General features: G+C 43.4%; 1 protein-coding gene across 1 annotated transcript; it reads right to left on the bottom strand.

The window, feature by feature from the left end:
• Positions 1–9,234: 9,234 nt before the first annotated feature.
• Positions 9,235–16,322, bottom strand: LGALSL (galectin like). The gene is made up of 5 exons (XM_087823597.1): positions 16,207–16,322; positions 15,354–15,425; positions 15,115–15,203; positions 14,314–14,491; positions 9,235–12,063 (listed from the first exon to the last, which is right to left on the bottom strand). Exons 1-5 carry the CDS (start codon positions 16,240–16,242, stop codon positions 11,920–11,922), a joined length of 519 nt encoding a protein of 172 aa, XP_087679723.1. The 5' UTR covers positions 16,243–16,322; the 3' UTR covers positions 9,235–11,919.
• Positions 16,323–16,524: the final 202 nt, after the last annotated feature.

The raw sequence follows: 16,524 nt of genomic DNA, 5'->3' as shown, positions 1-16,524 counted from the left end.
TGACTTAATTTGGAAGGCCTCTTAGAAACCCTTGCCCTTCCCCATTTCATAGGGATGAACAGTCCTCCACAAGGTGGAGACCCCAGGACCTGCGGGTGAGCTGTCCCTACAAGTCAGTGCCCCTTGGGAGTGTGAGCAGTAGGCATGCCTGACGAAGTTGGCCTTTGGCACCTATGTTTGGATAACTCTGTCATTCTTAGGTACCACAGATGATGCATTTATCTCTGTTCTCTTTTATTCTGCAGAGATACTATAGCTCTGAACCGTCTTCAGTGTTTCCAGCACACTACTGTATTTGCACACAGCATTCCAAGTTCACCTGCATCTCAGCTCTTCTTTTGCAGGGCATCTAACTAAACTGAATAGACCCTTCTCTCTTTCTGTATCTGCTTTCTTACCCTTGAAGCAAAATTCAGTTTCTTGGAGGTCACCTTCATCACTCCCCAAGCTGGAATAATCCTTGGAAAACATGTGAAGTATTTTTAGCAAACAACTCCTTTTCTTTCAGTGGCTCTCCGGCAGCCTTGGAAACGCTCCTCTCAGCTCTGCCTCTTATGCTGCCTCCTCTTGCTCCTGATTTTTCTCTTGCAAAGAGTCCTGGCCTATGAAGCAGGAGATCTGGATTCCATCTGTGCATCTACCTTGGGCAAACTGTGTGAGGTTAAGCAGTTAACTTCATCTCCCTGGGCCTTGGTTTTCTCATCTGTAAAATGGCAACATTAGATCACCTCAAGCATGAGCTCTATGCCTCTGTCCATTCCCTCTCTCACTTTAGACCTGCCTTTTAAGTCCCAGTCCTATGGGGCCAATATGCTGTCCTTCCAGATATTTTCTTTGAATCCTTCCCAGGTGCCTTCTACAGGTAGGGCCTTATCTCCAGAGTGTGGCTGTCCTGGTGGGAACACCACACCCTGCACCAGGCGTAGTCCACAGTGGTATTCCGGAGCGTGACTTTGTGGCATCCACCACTCACTGCAAACTGAGAACTCCTTGTCTAATTGGTCCTCTCCTGAGCCCAGATGCTTCACTTGTAGCAAACTTAGTGCATAAATAGGAGTTTTCTCTCTTTCAGGCCATGGGGTGTATCTTGAGCTTATTGTAGTGTGAACACAGATAAACTTTTCACTTAACTTTCATGGTGGGGCGACTGGTGCTGTCTCAGTCGCCGGCAGGTGAAGGTGCAGTCTCATATACAGAGCTTTTCATAAAAGCCGGTGGCAGAGCACTGTATCTCCCTCCCCGCAATCTGACCTAAAAGGGGTCCGGTGCTTTGTTCATTGCTTAACCGGGGAGTTACTTTTTTGTAGGAAAAAAGAAAATCTAAAAAAGAGGAAAGGAGAACTTCTAGAGCCCTGGATAGGTTGTAATAGGTTCTAGAATGGATTAAAAAGAGAAGTGTGTGCTCTTTGGGCTAAAGATGGAGCCATTTAGATGAATTAAAGGGAGACTGAAATCAGGCAAATACAAACACAGTTTCATAATCTCGGATTTGCAAAGGACTAAAAATCTACCCAGAAAGTAGGATGTGACAGTATGGATGACTAATCAAAACAGGAGACTGCCCAGTGAGGAAAACCTTAAAAAAAAAAGGCATAACCCCCCCCCAAAAAAAACACACCCCATAACTAACAAAACAAAACAAAACAACACCAAAAAGATGGGATGATTAGTAAGGCTCTCAGGACTTTCAAGAATTACAAGCTCGTTAAGGCCTAAATGGTTGTTTTCCATCTGGCGATAGCTGTTGGATGCACTCAAGTGGCTTATTGGAATAAGATGCTCTGTCACTGCTGTTTTACCAGCCACTAATTAGTCCCTTCGAACAATCGCTGGGAGGTGGGTCAGGCACATGAGCCTGCCCTGAAGAATCAGCCAGACAGTAACCAGAGTCCCAGCTCACCCCAGGATGACCTCGGAAGCCCAGATCGGCCGCTGCTGTCTTGGGCCACTCATCGCCCTCCTGGGCTGGTCCCCACTGTGCCCCTTTAGAGAGCCCTGCCCAGGATCCTGACAAGCAGTGAGGAGCAAAGTCACACTGTGGACAAGTCACCTAAGCTCCCTGGACTTGTTTTTACCATCTGCACCACGATAACCTGACAAGCTCTACTATTCAGGTCACCTCAGAACTGCTAAGTTGAGGTCTAGAATATAAAATATCAGGTGAGGGCGTCGTTACTCCAACGTAGTTCTAACAGCAACCGTTTATTGAACTCTTATTACACGCCAGGCACTCTGCTAAGTGTCTTATGGACCTTTGTTTGCTTAATCCTTACGATAATCTTGCAAAGAAGATTTTTACAACTTTATGTTACAGAAAAGGACTCTCAGACTGGTCAAAACTTAGGGAGATCACAAGCAGCAGGATTTGAACCCCAGTCTGTCTGTTCTTATGCTCTTTTCCTTTGCTCAGTATCTCAGAGTGGAGAGAACTGATTCCCCTCAAATGCAGAGGAGGCGCCCTAATGACAGAGCTCCAATCAGGCCTTCAGATGACCGCGGCCCCGGCTGACAGCTGAACTGTAACATCGGGAGGGTCCTGGGTTAGAGCCACCCAGCCAAGCTGCTCCTAAATTCCCGACCAACAGAAACCATGGGAGATAATGCATGTTTATTGTTGTTTTAAGCCTCTAAAGTTTGGGGTAATTTATTGCACAGCAATAAATAACTAATACAGCATCTTGGCTGCCATTTATTGATCCAACAAATGTACAGGAGACAATCGATTGATGTTTCTCTCTCTCCCTTCCTCTCTCGCTAAAAATCAATAAAAACATATTCTTGGGTGAGGATTTAAAAAACACACCCTGGGAAGCCTGGTAAAAGTTACCCGTAAGGAGGGGAACTGGGGAGACTTAGAAGCTGCCTAGGAGAGCACTGGAGACGGCTCGACACTAAAGAGGGACTTTGGGAGAAAAAGTGTCTTTGTAAATTTTGGATATTGAGTCCTTATTGAACCTATCATTGGCGAATATGGTCTCCCATTCAGTAGGTTGTCTTTTCTTTTTGTTGATGGTTTCCTTTGCTATACAAAACCTTTTTAGTTTGATGTAGTCCTATTTATTTATTTTTTCTTTCATTTCCCTTGCCCAAGGAGATATATCAGAAAAAATATCACTGAGAGAGATGTCAGAGATTTTACGTCTTTGTTTTCTTCTAGGATTTGCTCAGGGTTTCATTGACGAAAGGCTCTCCTCTCTACCAGAGACCCATGTCTTTTGTAACTAAAGAGCGAGGCCAGATTTCAGCTTGCCACTGAGCTTTGATGCACACCGCAGTGGCCCTCCAGGTCAAATCCGAATTCAGTACGTGATGGGAGTTGTGCTGCGGCACGGGGTGCAAATGGCACTCAGGCCTTGGAAGTTTGGTTAAAATCCTTTAGACCCAGACACCCTCTGGAGTCACCCCAGTGATCAGCAAGTTCTGTCTTCTGGAAATCCTGTAACAAGCAGTGTTCTCCCCGCTTGGTCTGGACCTATTTATTGACATTCATCTTTATGTATATTTTATATATACATGACCCGTCTTTCCTGTTAGATCATAAATTCTTCAAGGGCAGATGGCATATGTCATTTATCTCTTTTTATAATCCACTGTGCCTTCATATAAAAGAGCTCATTCATATCCAGCTTCATTAGCATCAGTTATGAGCGATTCTCTTCTAGGAGAGAGGAACGATGGACATGAACTGACTATATAGACATACTTTAAGAGCACAAACTATATAAAAAGGCCAATATTTACTCTTTCAACTTAGCAAGTGAAATTTTAAAAATCATTTACTTGTTTTGAAGTTTCTGAGGATTGCAAGGGGACTTTCAGGTCAGGAATTTATATCATTTACAAAAGCAAGGAGAATGTTAATTGCCTTGAAAAAAATCCAAATTGTGAGGTAACCCCAACATTTGACTTTAATCAGAACCTTATGAAAGTGAGTCTATTTCCAACCTTCTCAAATAAAGAGACTGTGGTTTTGTGCCCCATAGTGTGTATAAGTTTTTTTATTTGAGGATTTAAAAATGTGGGATTAATGAATGGTTGATTAGAATCTTAGAGTAATAGACCACACTATTCCATGAAGATTCTCATTGCAAAAAAATATTTTCAGTAATTCCCCATCATTTTGTGCATATCTCCCTTGTTCACTTTTAAAAATAACACTAAAAATTATTTTATGCTGAACTAAAGATCTTTTTATTGTATTAGGAGAAACCTACATTTTGTAATATTGGAACAGGTATAATAATTCAGAGTAAAAAATGCCTAAGCACATTTTACAGATATCATTCTAAATATTGTCTAATACACTGTCAACTTGGGCTAGAATTTAAGTAAAATAGACTTCAATAAAATTATATATAGAGCATATTCTGATGGACTAGACACAGTCTCAGGATTTGCACTTTTAATACTGTTTCTTTACACAGTTGTGGAGGATTATTATAGAAATTGGTATCATGATTATTATATAACTCTGGCCTTACCAGCTGTAAGAAATGGTTTATTCCTGTACAACCTGTTGTCACCCTTGGCTCTCCAAACATGTCACAAGTGTCATTGTTTCCACTTACCCCGAAAGGCGAATTAAGGCTGGAGGTTTAAAGTACCCACCAGCGCCCTGGCCAGTGTGGCTCAGTCGGTTGCGCCAGTCACCAACAGGCCACCAGTTAGATTCCTGGTCAGGGCACATGCCCAGGTTGCAGGCTCAATCCCGTGTAGGGTGCATGCAGGAGGCAGCCAATCGATGTTCTGCTCTCACATCCATGTTTCTCTCTCTCTTCCTCTCTCTCTCAAATCAATAAAAATATATTAAAAATAATAATAATAAAGTGCCCACTACAGCACACACAACAAATCCCTGAGGCTCGGCATCCCATTCCCATCATTTCCCCTCTTCACAAAAGACAAAAGCTCGCTTGCGGCTTCTCTTCCTCCTGTTCCCAAACCAAATGTTTAGGTAAGATTTGATTTTTACCTCTGTCTTTTTAGAATTAATGACAGATTATGACAGAAAGGGAGGTGCTAGAGTTGTTAGCAAATGCTTCTTATTGTTCTTACCCATGCAAGCTTGAAAGTCCCCCCAGATCCCACATCGCCCCCATGGCCTGTGGCCTGCTCGCCGCTTCTCAGGGCCTATTATTTAGGGACTGTCTGTGTTGCCCTATCAAACCACGATGCCTCCTTCTGTTACTGGCGGGAGTGGAGTTCTTGGGGTGCCATGGGGAAAAGAATTTCCTGAGGCTCCCACGGGAGGGTGGAGTTTCGTGGAAAGCTTTATTGATGATGTAAGATTAAGGGAGTTCCCCTTCAAGTGCCCATGTCTGCTGTCTGCCATGGAAGAAGTCCGATCTTGTCTTCCCCAGAGCCAGAATTAAGGCCACTGCACAGAATTTCTGCTCCTCATTAAAGTCCAGTCTAGCCTTGGCTGGCTTAGCTCAGTGGTTAGAGTGTCTGCCCTCAGACTGAAGGGTCCGGGGTTCGATTCCAGCCAAGGGCACATCCCTCCGTTGCAGGCTCAGTCCCTGGCCCCGGTCGGGGCATGTGTGGGAGGCAACCAAATGATGTGTCTCTCTCACATCGATGTTTCTCTCTCTGTGCCTCTCTCTCTCTCCCTCTCTCCTTTCCACTCTCTGAAAAGCAATGGAAAAAATATGTCCTCAGGTGAGGATTAAAAAAACAAAAAATTAAAATAATAAATGAAGTTCAGTCCAGTCCAGCATCTGGCTAGCTTAGCTTGTGCTCCCAGCTGCAGTCCATGGCATGTGGGGTCTGCATGGTCATGGGCCAGGTGGCTGCTTAAGGCCACAGGGCGGGCGAGTGGGGGTCATGGAGCAAGAGAGAGCAAGGGGGAACCAGAAGGCAAGAGAGGGGGAACTCTTTGGGGATTTTACTTTTCCAAGATTTTGCACACCTGCCGTGGCTTCACCCTCCTAGCCATGATCTATTTCTCAGTCTAGACTGATAGGCAAGCACTTTCCATAGTCACCCTGACTTCACTGCACATGCCCCCATCTCCCCTTTTGTTCGATCCCTTCCCCCAGTGATCTGCAGGGAATGGACGGGCAGATTCCTGGAGAGTGTGAAGCTGTAGCTTCCTGGTGAAGCTGCCCAGATGACCATGTTTACAATGTCTGGCCTTCCCTTTGCTCTCCTGTTATTAATAACTAGCTAATTATGATGATAACACTTCCTTACCTTCTGTGTTTGCTCACCTAGTCACCATCTTTCCCTGGGAGATGCAAGGGTGTATTAAAGCAAGAGAAAGCATCAGTGGCTATTTCTTCCCCTTCTCTCTTGTTTGAGTCTTGTTTTGGCACCTTGCGTATACAGCCATTTTAATTAATTATGAAGTATATATCTTGCAAGGCAGTTCTTTGCTTTTTGAAGACTTTTTTAGGGAAAAACCATTGTAAAATTAGCATGACTAGGAAGCAAGGCAAGCATGCAATATCCTGTATAAACTCAGCTGCTTATTCTTATGAAAGGAAGACTTTAAATTTATTTCCAAAATGCCACGAACAGCTCATTTGGGCCATTACAACTTGCCCTCTGTCTTCCTTACAAGTTATAAGTCACTACATGTGTTTGCCTCACAGAACAATTGGACTCTACCCTGTAGGTTCTCCCTGGTGATAAATTAACTAATTGAAATATTTCCCATGAGGAAGGCAGGTTTCCCCCAGAACCTCAATCTTTCTCAGAGCATCCACTGTTTATAATAGTGGTGCTACTGAGGTCCTAAACTAACCCAGACAAGGAAGACTTTTACAAAACTTGGTTGAAAACCACATTCTTTTACAAAAATGTTTTATATTTGAGGCAGGGGCAGGAGAAGAGGGAGTTAAATTAGGGACAATGGCACATAGTTGTAATATTGTAACTATAGTAGCTTTATTTATTATTTATTAATTAATTTATTATTTATTTATTTTAGCAGAGCAGACTTCCCAGTGTTGAAATAAAATTTTCACATAAAAATATCCACAGATCCAGATCTCACAGCCCTGTACAATTCAACAGTTTGATTCAGTAAATGTTTATGGAATTCTTGAGGGCAGAGCTGCTTAATTTGAGATCCAAGAACACCCACAGCATCCAGGATGTTTCTTAAAAATATAAACTCCTGAGACCTGCTTTAGACCTGCTGAAACAGAATTTTACAGGGGTGAGGCTGGACTTTTGCTCTCTAAGGAGAATTTCTGGGTGATTCTTAAGGACACTGAAGTTAAGCCACCAGAGACCTTTGTCTGTTTTACTCATTGATGTATCCAAGTGCCTCGAGCAATTGACACAGCTCAATAAACACCTGTCGAATTAAGGCACTGGGAGGCTACAATTATGGATATCTTCTACACCATCTAATCCAAAATGATGTCATTAAATTAGTATAATGTGAAGGGCACACCAAAGTTTTGCCACCCCAAAATATGCTTTATGGGATATTGATTTGAAACTGGTTATTAAGAAACAAAAGACTCAGAACCTTTGAACCTCCCCCCCTTATCTGTTTGGAAAAACCTTAGAGGAAGGGAACATCATTTAGCATCATAGCATAAAGTAAATGTGCAAACAAAGAAATTTAGCAAAGCTTGTTAGTTGAACTTGGCTGTGTGTCCCATTGTTTCTGGGTAGCCCAGCAAGAATTTGTTTACATGTTTACTCTTTCTCAGTCTACCTGTAAATTACCTGCTTTCCATGTGAAATCCCAGACCCCTGCTTCCTTCTCCTTTGTCCAAAATGGCATATGTACCTCAACTGTTCAGTGTGTCTCCCGGTCCCCCTCCTATGGCACCCCCAAATGTACATCGGTAATAAATTGTTAGACACTGTCTCCCGTTAATCGGTTTCATGTTATTAGCCCAGCTAGAACTCAGAAGGTGAGAGGAAAAATTATTTTCCTCACAAATGTCACATCCCCCAAGGGATCTTCCTAGCTCGGCTGGGGGTTGGTGGGGTGGGGGGCACAGAGGAAGCTTTCTTATCTCTGCCCCACAGCCTCAGCAAATTGTCTCCACCTTAACAGGCCTCTCCCTGCCTGTACTTAACTGCCTGTACTTAAGTTTTTTTAAAAAATAAAGGAAGGGATTAATAAAACTAATTAAGGAATAAGTAGGGCCCTAGACCTGGGGCATGTGAGTAAATACCTGTCTGCTCACCACCCATAACTGAAGCTAGGCAAACTTCTGTAAGCCATAATTTTACTTGTAGGTAGAACAGCCAAGGGATTAAGTTTCCTTCCTAATCATTCAAACCACAGGAAAGAGAAAGCAAACGAAATGCAGTCTTGCTTCTGAATATACTGTACTAAGACTGTATTTTATAGTTTATTAAGAGCCTACTGTGTCCTTAACAGGTAAGAGGTTAAAAAAACCCTGGTAGATCTACAATTAACTACTACTCAGTAATAACAAGGAAAAATGATTGCTACATACAACATGGATCTCAAATGCATTATGCTAATGGAAAAAGACAACCTCCAAAAGATTACATACTGTACGATCCTCTTATTATATGGCATCCGGAAAAGGCAAAACTGACGGAAGGAGGAATGAATCAGTGGTTGCCTAATTAGGGTTAGGAGTGGGGGACAAGTGTAACTACAAAGGTGTAGCAAAGGAAATTTTGGGGGGTGATGGAACAATTCTATATTGTGGTTGAGGTGGTAATTACATGAGCCTATGCATGTGTTAAAACTCAGAACTGTATTCCCCACCAAAGAGTGAATTTACTGTATGTAAATTATATTGAAAAAGAATCCATTGCATATACAACATAAATTCATTAGGTCTCTGGGGGCTCTGAGACAAATTCCTTCCCTTGATCAGCCTGTCAATGTGGGACACCCAGGAATGCGTGGTCTTGGAGCACAAGTGTGAAAGTGAGCGAATACTGCTTGATATGGCCTCTGGGTAAGTACATTACACCTGGTACCCAATTTAGCATGTAATCAACTGGAAACCATTTTGTAGAAAATTCCTTTATTATAGTGCAAATAACTTTCAGCAGTGACATAATAATGTAAAAACACATTTAGCACATTTTACACCACGCAGTAAATAAGAAAGTGTTTCTTTGAAAATATCTCATCAGAGGAACATTATTTCCACATTAATGCCAGAAAACACCAATGCTGTTTCTCTCAAGGCAACAGGGCTCCCTCCTTTTAGATATTTTCTTTTTAATACAAATGAAAGGATTTGCCATTTTAACAAATCACCATCAATTCTAAGAGTGATCTGTTAAGAGTTTTGAACTGAGGTTGGCAAAATTGGAAATGGGGTTTCAAATTTTAAAAAAAGAATTTTAAGACAATTCTGGGCTAGCCCTGGGAATAGAAGTCACTTCTATTAACTTTTAAGTAGATACATTCACTCCAACTGTGATGCAGAAATGGACAGATTGTCTAAAGCCTGCCTTTTATTCCCCCAGAGCCTGATTGTTAATTACACTCCTTGGTTTTGGTCACACTGCAAAATGAGGACTCTGGTTAGAAATAACTCCTTACATACCCAAATGCTTTCCTGTGAAGCTTTAAATTGCACTTTCTGTCCTGAATTCCCACCTTGAAGCACATAGGCTGAGGAGAGGATATGAACATTGTTTCCAGTTCACAGCTAACAATTAGGCCCTGCTAATTTGCCTAGTGCTGACCCAAACTATCACATCACTTAGATTAATTCCAAATAGGCATAACCAAGAGGTTCCCACCGACCTCATAGAGAAATGAAGGGTTAACAGCTTGTCTTTACACTAAGCTGCCTAAGGGCTTGGCTGCTAACCAGTTAGCTGATAGGTAGAGCACAGTGTGTCAATTCCAATCAGTTACACTCCCAGCTCCTCTGGTTTCTGCTGAATTATGCAGTGGGTGGGAATGGATGGCCACTCAAAGGAAACCTCCCATGGGTTCTTCCCGTGGAATCAAAACCCCTACAAATATATTTCAGGGTGCCCTCTAAGTTTCTCTACAAACACTCCTCAAAATCTAGTAGCTTCATGAGCCACGAGAAGTTAATCATAGGCTTGAAAACACCTGGAGCCACGGAACAGCCTCTTGGCTGAATGTGGCTGATTAAATCAGCGGGTCCATAATGCTTTTCAATGCTCAGCCAGTCTTGTTGGGTAAAGTATCTTCTTATATAACACAACAGAACTGTGCTAAATAGTTTCAAAGGTAGAAGAATCCAAGTATACCACCTATAAAAAATTCACAATTTTAATTTTCTTTTTAAGACTTTGGTACTGAAACACTGTCTACATTCTCGACACATGAAAATGACGTGGCCACTTCAGTGCCTCTGCATGTTGTGTAAAAAAACTCAAAGCAAAGCAGGACAGGACGCGTCATAACAAGACCTGGTATGCTGTACAAACAAAACCTAAATTATATATAAATACACTCCCACCCCAGCACCCCTTCCCCCCAGCCCCCACTACCTGCCAAAGCAATGCCAAGGATCCTTCTCTCCAAGGCCAATGCGGTTTGGGAAGTTTAGCACCCAGGACTCCTACCATTCCTCTGCCTCTCCATGACACTGACAGTAGTGCAGGCTCCTCCTGGAGAGGCACTGCCGGCCTGATCAGTTCCGTGAGTGCAGGAAAACTCCTTCAGCTTAACTGGGAGCATTCACACTATTGGTGGGACTCAGAGACCTGGCGTTCTGGGAGTTAACCTTTTAGATAAACTAATCGGATCATTGCCTATCTGGATCCTGTTTTATCGCAGTATCTCAGCAGAGCCAACAAAGTAGGAAGCATCCGCTACTCTGAAGCTGCAAAGGCATTGCTTAGAGGGATACTGGTGAGGGTCACATAATAAAAGTGAAACAATGAGTTAATAGCTTACGTTGATATAAATTATTTGCAAGTGAGTTATTTGGGGCTATTTGCTTCTGCTTTACACTGCATTCCAGAATCATATTCATATTATATTCTTACAAGTTTATAGAATTGTCATTTAGCAATCACCTCTTTTAGGTTGTCAGTTAGTTTAATAGCAACTTAAGGAGCCATTATGTAAATCTAGAAAAAAGTAGCTAGTCAATCTTAAGGAAGCCAATACTGTGTTAATTCACAGTAAGGAGAAAAACCAATGTAAATAGAATTTTACATTAATTGTCAATAACTTGAAACAAGTTTTACCGAAATGTTGCAAAGTCTTCCCAAAAGCACTTACAGCAATTTATATCAAGAGATCCTAAATTTAGGGGTCTGGAGGATATGACTCAATTCTTTAAGGTAGAAATTCACCTGTTCAATGATTGTAATATGTATCTTTCCCCCGTTGGACCTAAGATATTTGTACATTCAAAAGTTCCTAACTTGTTCTTCAGATATTAATCATTTTCTAATACATATGTTGAGTATAAATAAATATGAGAAAGCTTTAAAAATCTGAATTAACATTATGCTGTGCAAAAAAAACCCAAAAGCCCAAAAAACAACCACACAAACCTTGAACCTACATTCTATGTTAATACCCTGACTAAAAGGTTGGTTGTGCTACGCAATTCCACTTCAGTGCAGAAATGAGTTGATTTCGGTGTACAGTTTTTGTTGTTGTTATTTTAAGTCTTTAGCACTTGTGTTTCTAAACATCACCTTGCTTTGAAAAGATGAATAACTTGCAACCAAATCACAAATCATCACAAATCCATTTCAGTTTAGTCTGAATAAAATCCAGCATAAATGTATTACTTTGTTCTGGGAATAATGGCTCGGTGTCTTTGTTCCAACAGCTTCCTAAGGGCAAACCTTGGCTGAAGTTGTCATTTTGGGTTTAAACTGCAAAGAAGAGACAGTGAAGTCTGCCTTTTGTTTTTGTTCTCTTTTTAAGTCTCCAGATGTTGTTAAGACACTGCTTCCAGACCAACAGTCAGAAAGTTGTGGCACCTGATCCTATTTGAAATGGAGGTGGTTTAAACATCAGCCAAGCTTAGTGATCTGGAGGTCCCCGTTTATCTTTATGGTGTCAATTGCAGATAACGTTTGAACGCGGTGGTAAAAATCAAAAAGTTGATGTCCATCCACAAACACTCTGAAACGTGGGTGCTCACAGAGAATTTCCACCTGGAAGAAACAAAATAATTATCTCAGTTCACAATTTCAATGAACCCTGGTAGGGAAAACAAACAAATACTTCACTTTAGAGAAAGAAGGCAACATCTTCAGTGGTTCTCACATGTTGGAGTGCATTGGAATCATACAGAAGGTTTGTTAGGACACAGATTCCTGGGCTCCACCTCCGAATTTTTCATTTTAGTAGGTCTAGGATAAGATCTAAAAATCTACATTTCCACCAAGTTCCAAGGGGATGCTACTTTTGCTGGAAGTAGGAACACGCTTCGTCAACCATTGCTTTATTCTTTAAAGCAAATTAATATCCTTTAAAGATTTAAAATTGCTCATGCTTTAACATTTCTCTTTTCCCTTTGCATTCCAGAGAGTGAAGATGGCATAGCTTTATTTGTATAGCACTTAATGCTGCCACTGTCACCCCCCTGAACAATCTATCCCACCTTCAGAGGAGCCTCCCACAAGGCAGAACTGATACCCATTAGTAGCACGTAATAATAGTCTAGACACACAAACCTGGTATACACTAAAGCAAAGAAGTTACACAGTAATTACCATTGGACCAAGGATGTATAATTAACAAGGCTTTGTTAAGCCAAACAGAAATACTGATTCCATATGGTAAAAGCTTTTTTCTTCCTCTTTTCCTTAACTTAAATAATTCACCATAGAGTTTAATTATTGGTTCTGTGCTATGCATTTATTAAAAGCCTTGGTATTCACTATGCAAGGAAAGACTCCATATGTGATATTAGTCACATTTAATTCATATTATTACTAAAATTATATCACCAAGAAGGGCCAACTTCATTTCAATTTTGTCGGTGTGGAGCATTATATTCCTCTTGGCAGTCAGAAGCTCTGGTTACTCACACTCATGAGCTATGCATTAAGATTCATAATTAAGAAACTGTGACAGTCAAGAGGAGCCAAAGGGGCCATTACCATCCTAGAGAAAGGGGAGGGCAGGGATAATGGGTAGGGGTGCCTTCCCCAGACTATGATTAGAAGGGCAACAATCTCAACTCAGTCATTGATGTGAAAAGTCATGGATTTTTATTTTCCTTCCAGATTATAAGATGGGAGGAAAAGTAATTACTTCTTCATAAGACCCTTGTAAATTTCTAGATGAAGAGCAACAGGTAGGTAGTTCTGGTTTATTAGAAGTACATGCTCACATGATCTCACTTATATGTGGAATCTAAAGAACATAATAAACTGATGAACAAAACAGATTCAGTGACATAAAAGCATGGAACAGATTGATGAATCTCAAAGGGAAGGTGGGGATAGATTAACCAAGGAATTTATATGCATATATGCATAACCCCTGGACACAGATAATAGTGGTGAAGGCCTGGGGTGGGAAGTGGGTATGGAGTGGAAGGGTCAATGGAGGGAAAAAGACAGTATCTGTAATATTTTCAACAATAAAGATAAATAAATAAACTAACAACAAAAAGAAGTACATGCAACATAGAGCTTTTAACTGAGTTGTCATTATTGTGATTTTTGTTAACAAGGTATAATGTGGACAAGTTCATCATAAGTTCTGACATTTCAGTAAATCCTTTCTTAACACACTACTGACTTGCTTCTCTTACTTGGTGTTTTACTTCATAGAGGAAGATGCTGCTAATGCCGCTTAATTGGATGGGACGTTTGGGCTGTGCTTACTGCCCACTAGATAGTGGGGAGCAAATCTATATGCATCCAAGCCCAAGGGAAAGAATTTGTCAGCCACACAGCCTGTGACAATGAAATAGACTGAGGCTACTTAACCCATATGGGGAAACAAAGACATAGCCAGGCTTTAAGAAAATGAAATGATAATCACTATATTCTTTAAAAAGTCATAACTAATGAGGTTTAGTGCTTTTTAAAGATTGAGGAAAAAATGAGGAAAATTTGTACTTCTTAATCAATCAACTGTTTTTGAGACAGGTATCTATTATATGCCCACTACTATGTTGAGCACTACATAGAAAAGTAGTCTTAACAATCAGGAGATGTAAATATGAATTTATTTACTAAATGTATTGGCTAAATACAGCCAAGAGTTACCACTGAGAGTATTAATTCCTATCAGCAAATAGAGCTCTTTTAATCTTTTTTCACTATTGGGTGACAAATTTCCTGGACATGCAAAAATTCTGGCTGCTTAAAGTGTTCTTGGCACACACAAGAGGAGGAAAACATCATCACCCTGCCAGTGGTTGGAGCCGAAGCACTCGAGGTACTCACCCTGAATGGCTGGTCTGGGATGAATGGAAAGTAAGGGATTGCTGACTGTTCTTCACCCCTTTCGCCAGATATACAAGAATTTCTGAGTAGCTGCCGGTCTGTGAACACAGCTTTGAGTTCAATTGCCACATCAGCCGGAGGATCTTCCGAGTCACCACAGGTCAAGCTGATGGCAAAGCTGAGAAGAAAGTTGTCTCATTTATTCAGAGTTGGATATAACATTTAACAATGACCCAGGCTCCCACATTTTCTCCTTTTTCTGGGGGTTTGTCTGCTTTTAATGGGACATTACTCTTTACACAGGAGGTTAGGCTATGTATGGAGAAGTAGGATTACAATCAAACCAGCTATTTTGTTACATAAAAGAGGCTCTGATAGAGTTGAAAATGACTAACATTGGGGATTTCAGATGCCCCAAACCACTCACACATCTGTATCTTAATCCATTTCAGAATTCTCAAAAACAGCCCCCAAAACTGATCAGGGGAAATATCTTGTACATTTGGTTCTCATTTATATTGACAGTTCTCACTCCAAGCACCATATTTAAAAACCATTAAAAAAAATCCTTTGGCTTCCCTAAGGGTCAAAGAGAAAATGATGTGGGCCTATATTTATAATCTCTAGATATAAATAGCTGTCTGGAGAAATGATGGCTGGGATTCATACACATTCTTTTCATGGGAACATGGTACTTTCTTGGCACTTCCAACCAGCAACACTGGCCACAGGGAGAGGAAAGGGAGGAGCAGTAAATAGGAGTGGGGAGGGCCTTGTAATTGCCTGATAGCTCTGCCTTACCTCTCCGGGTTGAGGTCAACGATGCCCATCACTAACACCTTCTTGCCTGGTCTCATGCCACCTTTAATATGCCCACAAAATGGAACTATCTGCAAAGGAGGAGAGGGGAAACAGGAAGTTTACAGTCTGTAAGGGAAGAGCCAAGCCCTCAGATCCTGAGGACCTGGCCCATTAGAAAATGCAATTAGAAAGGAAGAGGGTACAGGCAGGAACACAGATCACAGAAAAAAATCACTTACCAGTCTTGGGAAGTACACGTCGGCTTGAACTGGCGAGCTCAGGGAGTTGTTTAAATGTCCATCATCTAGTTTCTAAAAATAGAAGCACATAGATTGGCTTTCCAAAGGCGCTTGTTTTGGGGGGTGGGGGTTCGGGAAGAACCAACACAAATCTGGCGGAATCCAGCAGCCGTTGCAGAATACACGCAGCGTCTGCAGATGCTGCCGCCTCCAAGTCCATCGAATAAACCCTCGGAACAAAACCTGTGCCTTCCCCGCGGTAGCTAAGCCTCTCAAGATCCCCGGATTCTTCAGATCTAGATCAAAATCAAGGTCGAGGCACACCGGGGAGCGGAGCCCAGCCCCGGAGGAGGGCAGGCCCCTCTCGGACCGCAGACGCATCGGGACCGCTGTCTCCCAGGCCCGGCCTCCCGGACGCGGCGGCAGTGGAGCGGCCGCGCTCAACTTCTCCCGAGCCGCCGGCGCGGACCCATTTCCAAGGGGGAATCCCCGGTGGGGGGCGGACGCGGGGTGCACGCGCCCCGACACCCTCACGCACGCGCACCCTCACACGTGCAACGTGCATACACCTGGCCGGCGGTTGCACGGCGCGCGGGGGGCTGCGGTTATCCCCGTCCAGTCGTCCGCCCCCAAACACCCTCCCCGGGCCAGCGGCCCCCCGCCCGGGGCACCCCTCGCGCCCCCACGCCGGCCGCGCACAGCGGCTGCTGCTCACAGGTACCCGGGCGCCTTCCCACACGGGGGGCGCCGCGCTGGGCCTCAGCTCGCCGCCGCCGCAGCTCGGCTGGAGCGGGCGGCGCGGCGTGGGAGACGGCGGGGAGGGGGCGCCTCGCGAGTGCCCCGCCACACTCACCACTACGGCATCGCTGTCGGCCACCGATCCCGCCATCTTCTTGCAGAGCCCGGCGGGGTGCACGGCTGGAGGCCGGGTGGCCGGGGACGTGGGACGCGTCGCGCGGGCGGGGATCCCGGGGCGGTCCTGCGCCGGGCGGGGGCGCGGGTCCGAGACAGGCTCGGGCGCGCGCACACACGCGGGCACGCGCGCGCGCACGCCTGGAGCCCCCGCGCCGACCCGGCTGGCGGGCCCGGGCGGTGGGGGAGGGGAGGGGAGGGAGAGGCGGCGCCGGCCGGGAGGTCGGAGGTGGCCGCTGCTGCCCGGGCCGCGGCTGCC

This window comes from Miniopterus natalensis, chromosome 13, assembly GCF_054644295.1.
Source record: "Miniopterus natalensis isolate mMinNat1 chromosome 13, mMinNat1.hap1, whole genome shotgun sequence".
In the NCBI taxonomy this organism is placed as follows: Eukaryota; Metazoa; Chordata; class Mammalia; order Chiroptera; family Miniopteridae; genus Miniopterus; species Miniopterus natalensis.
Note: the sequence above shows the minus strand (reverse complement) of the source record. Positions and strands in the feature narration are given on the sequence as shown.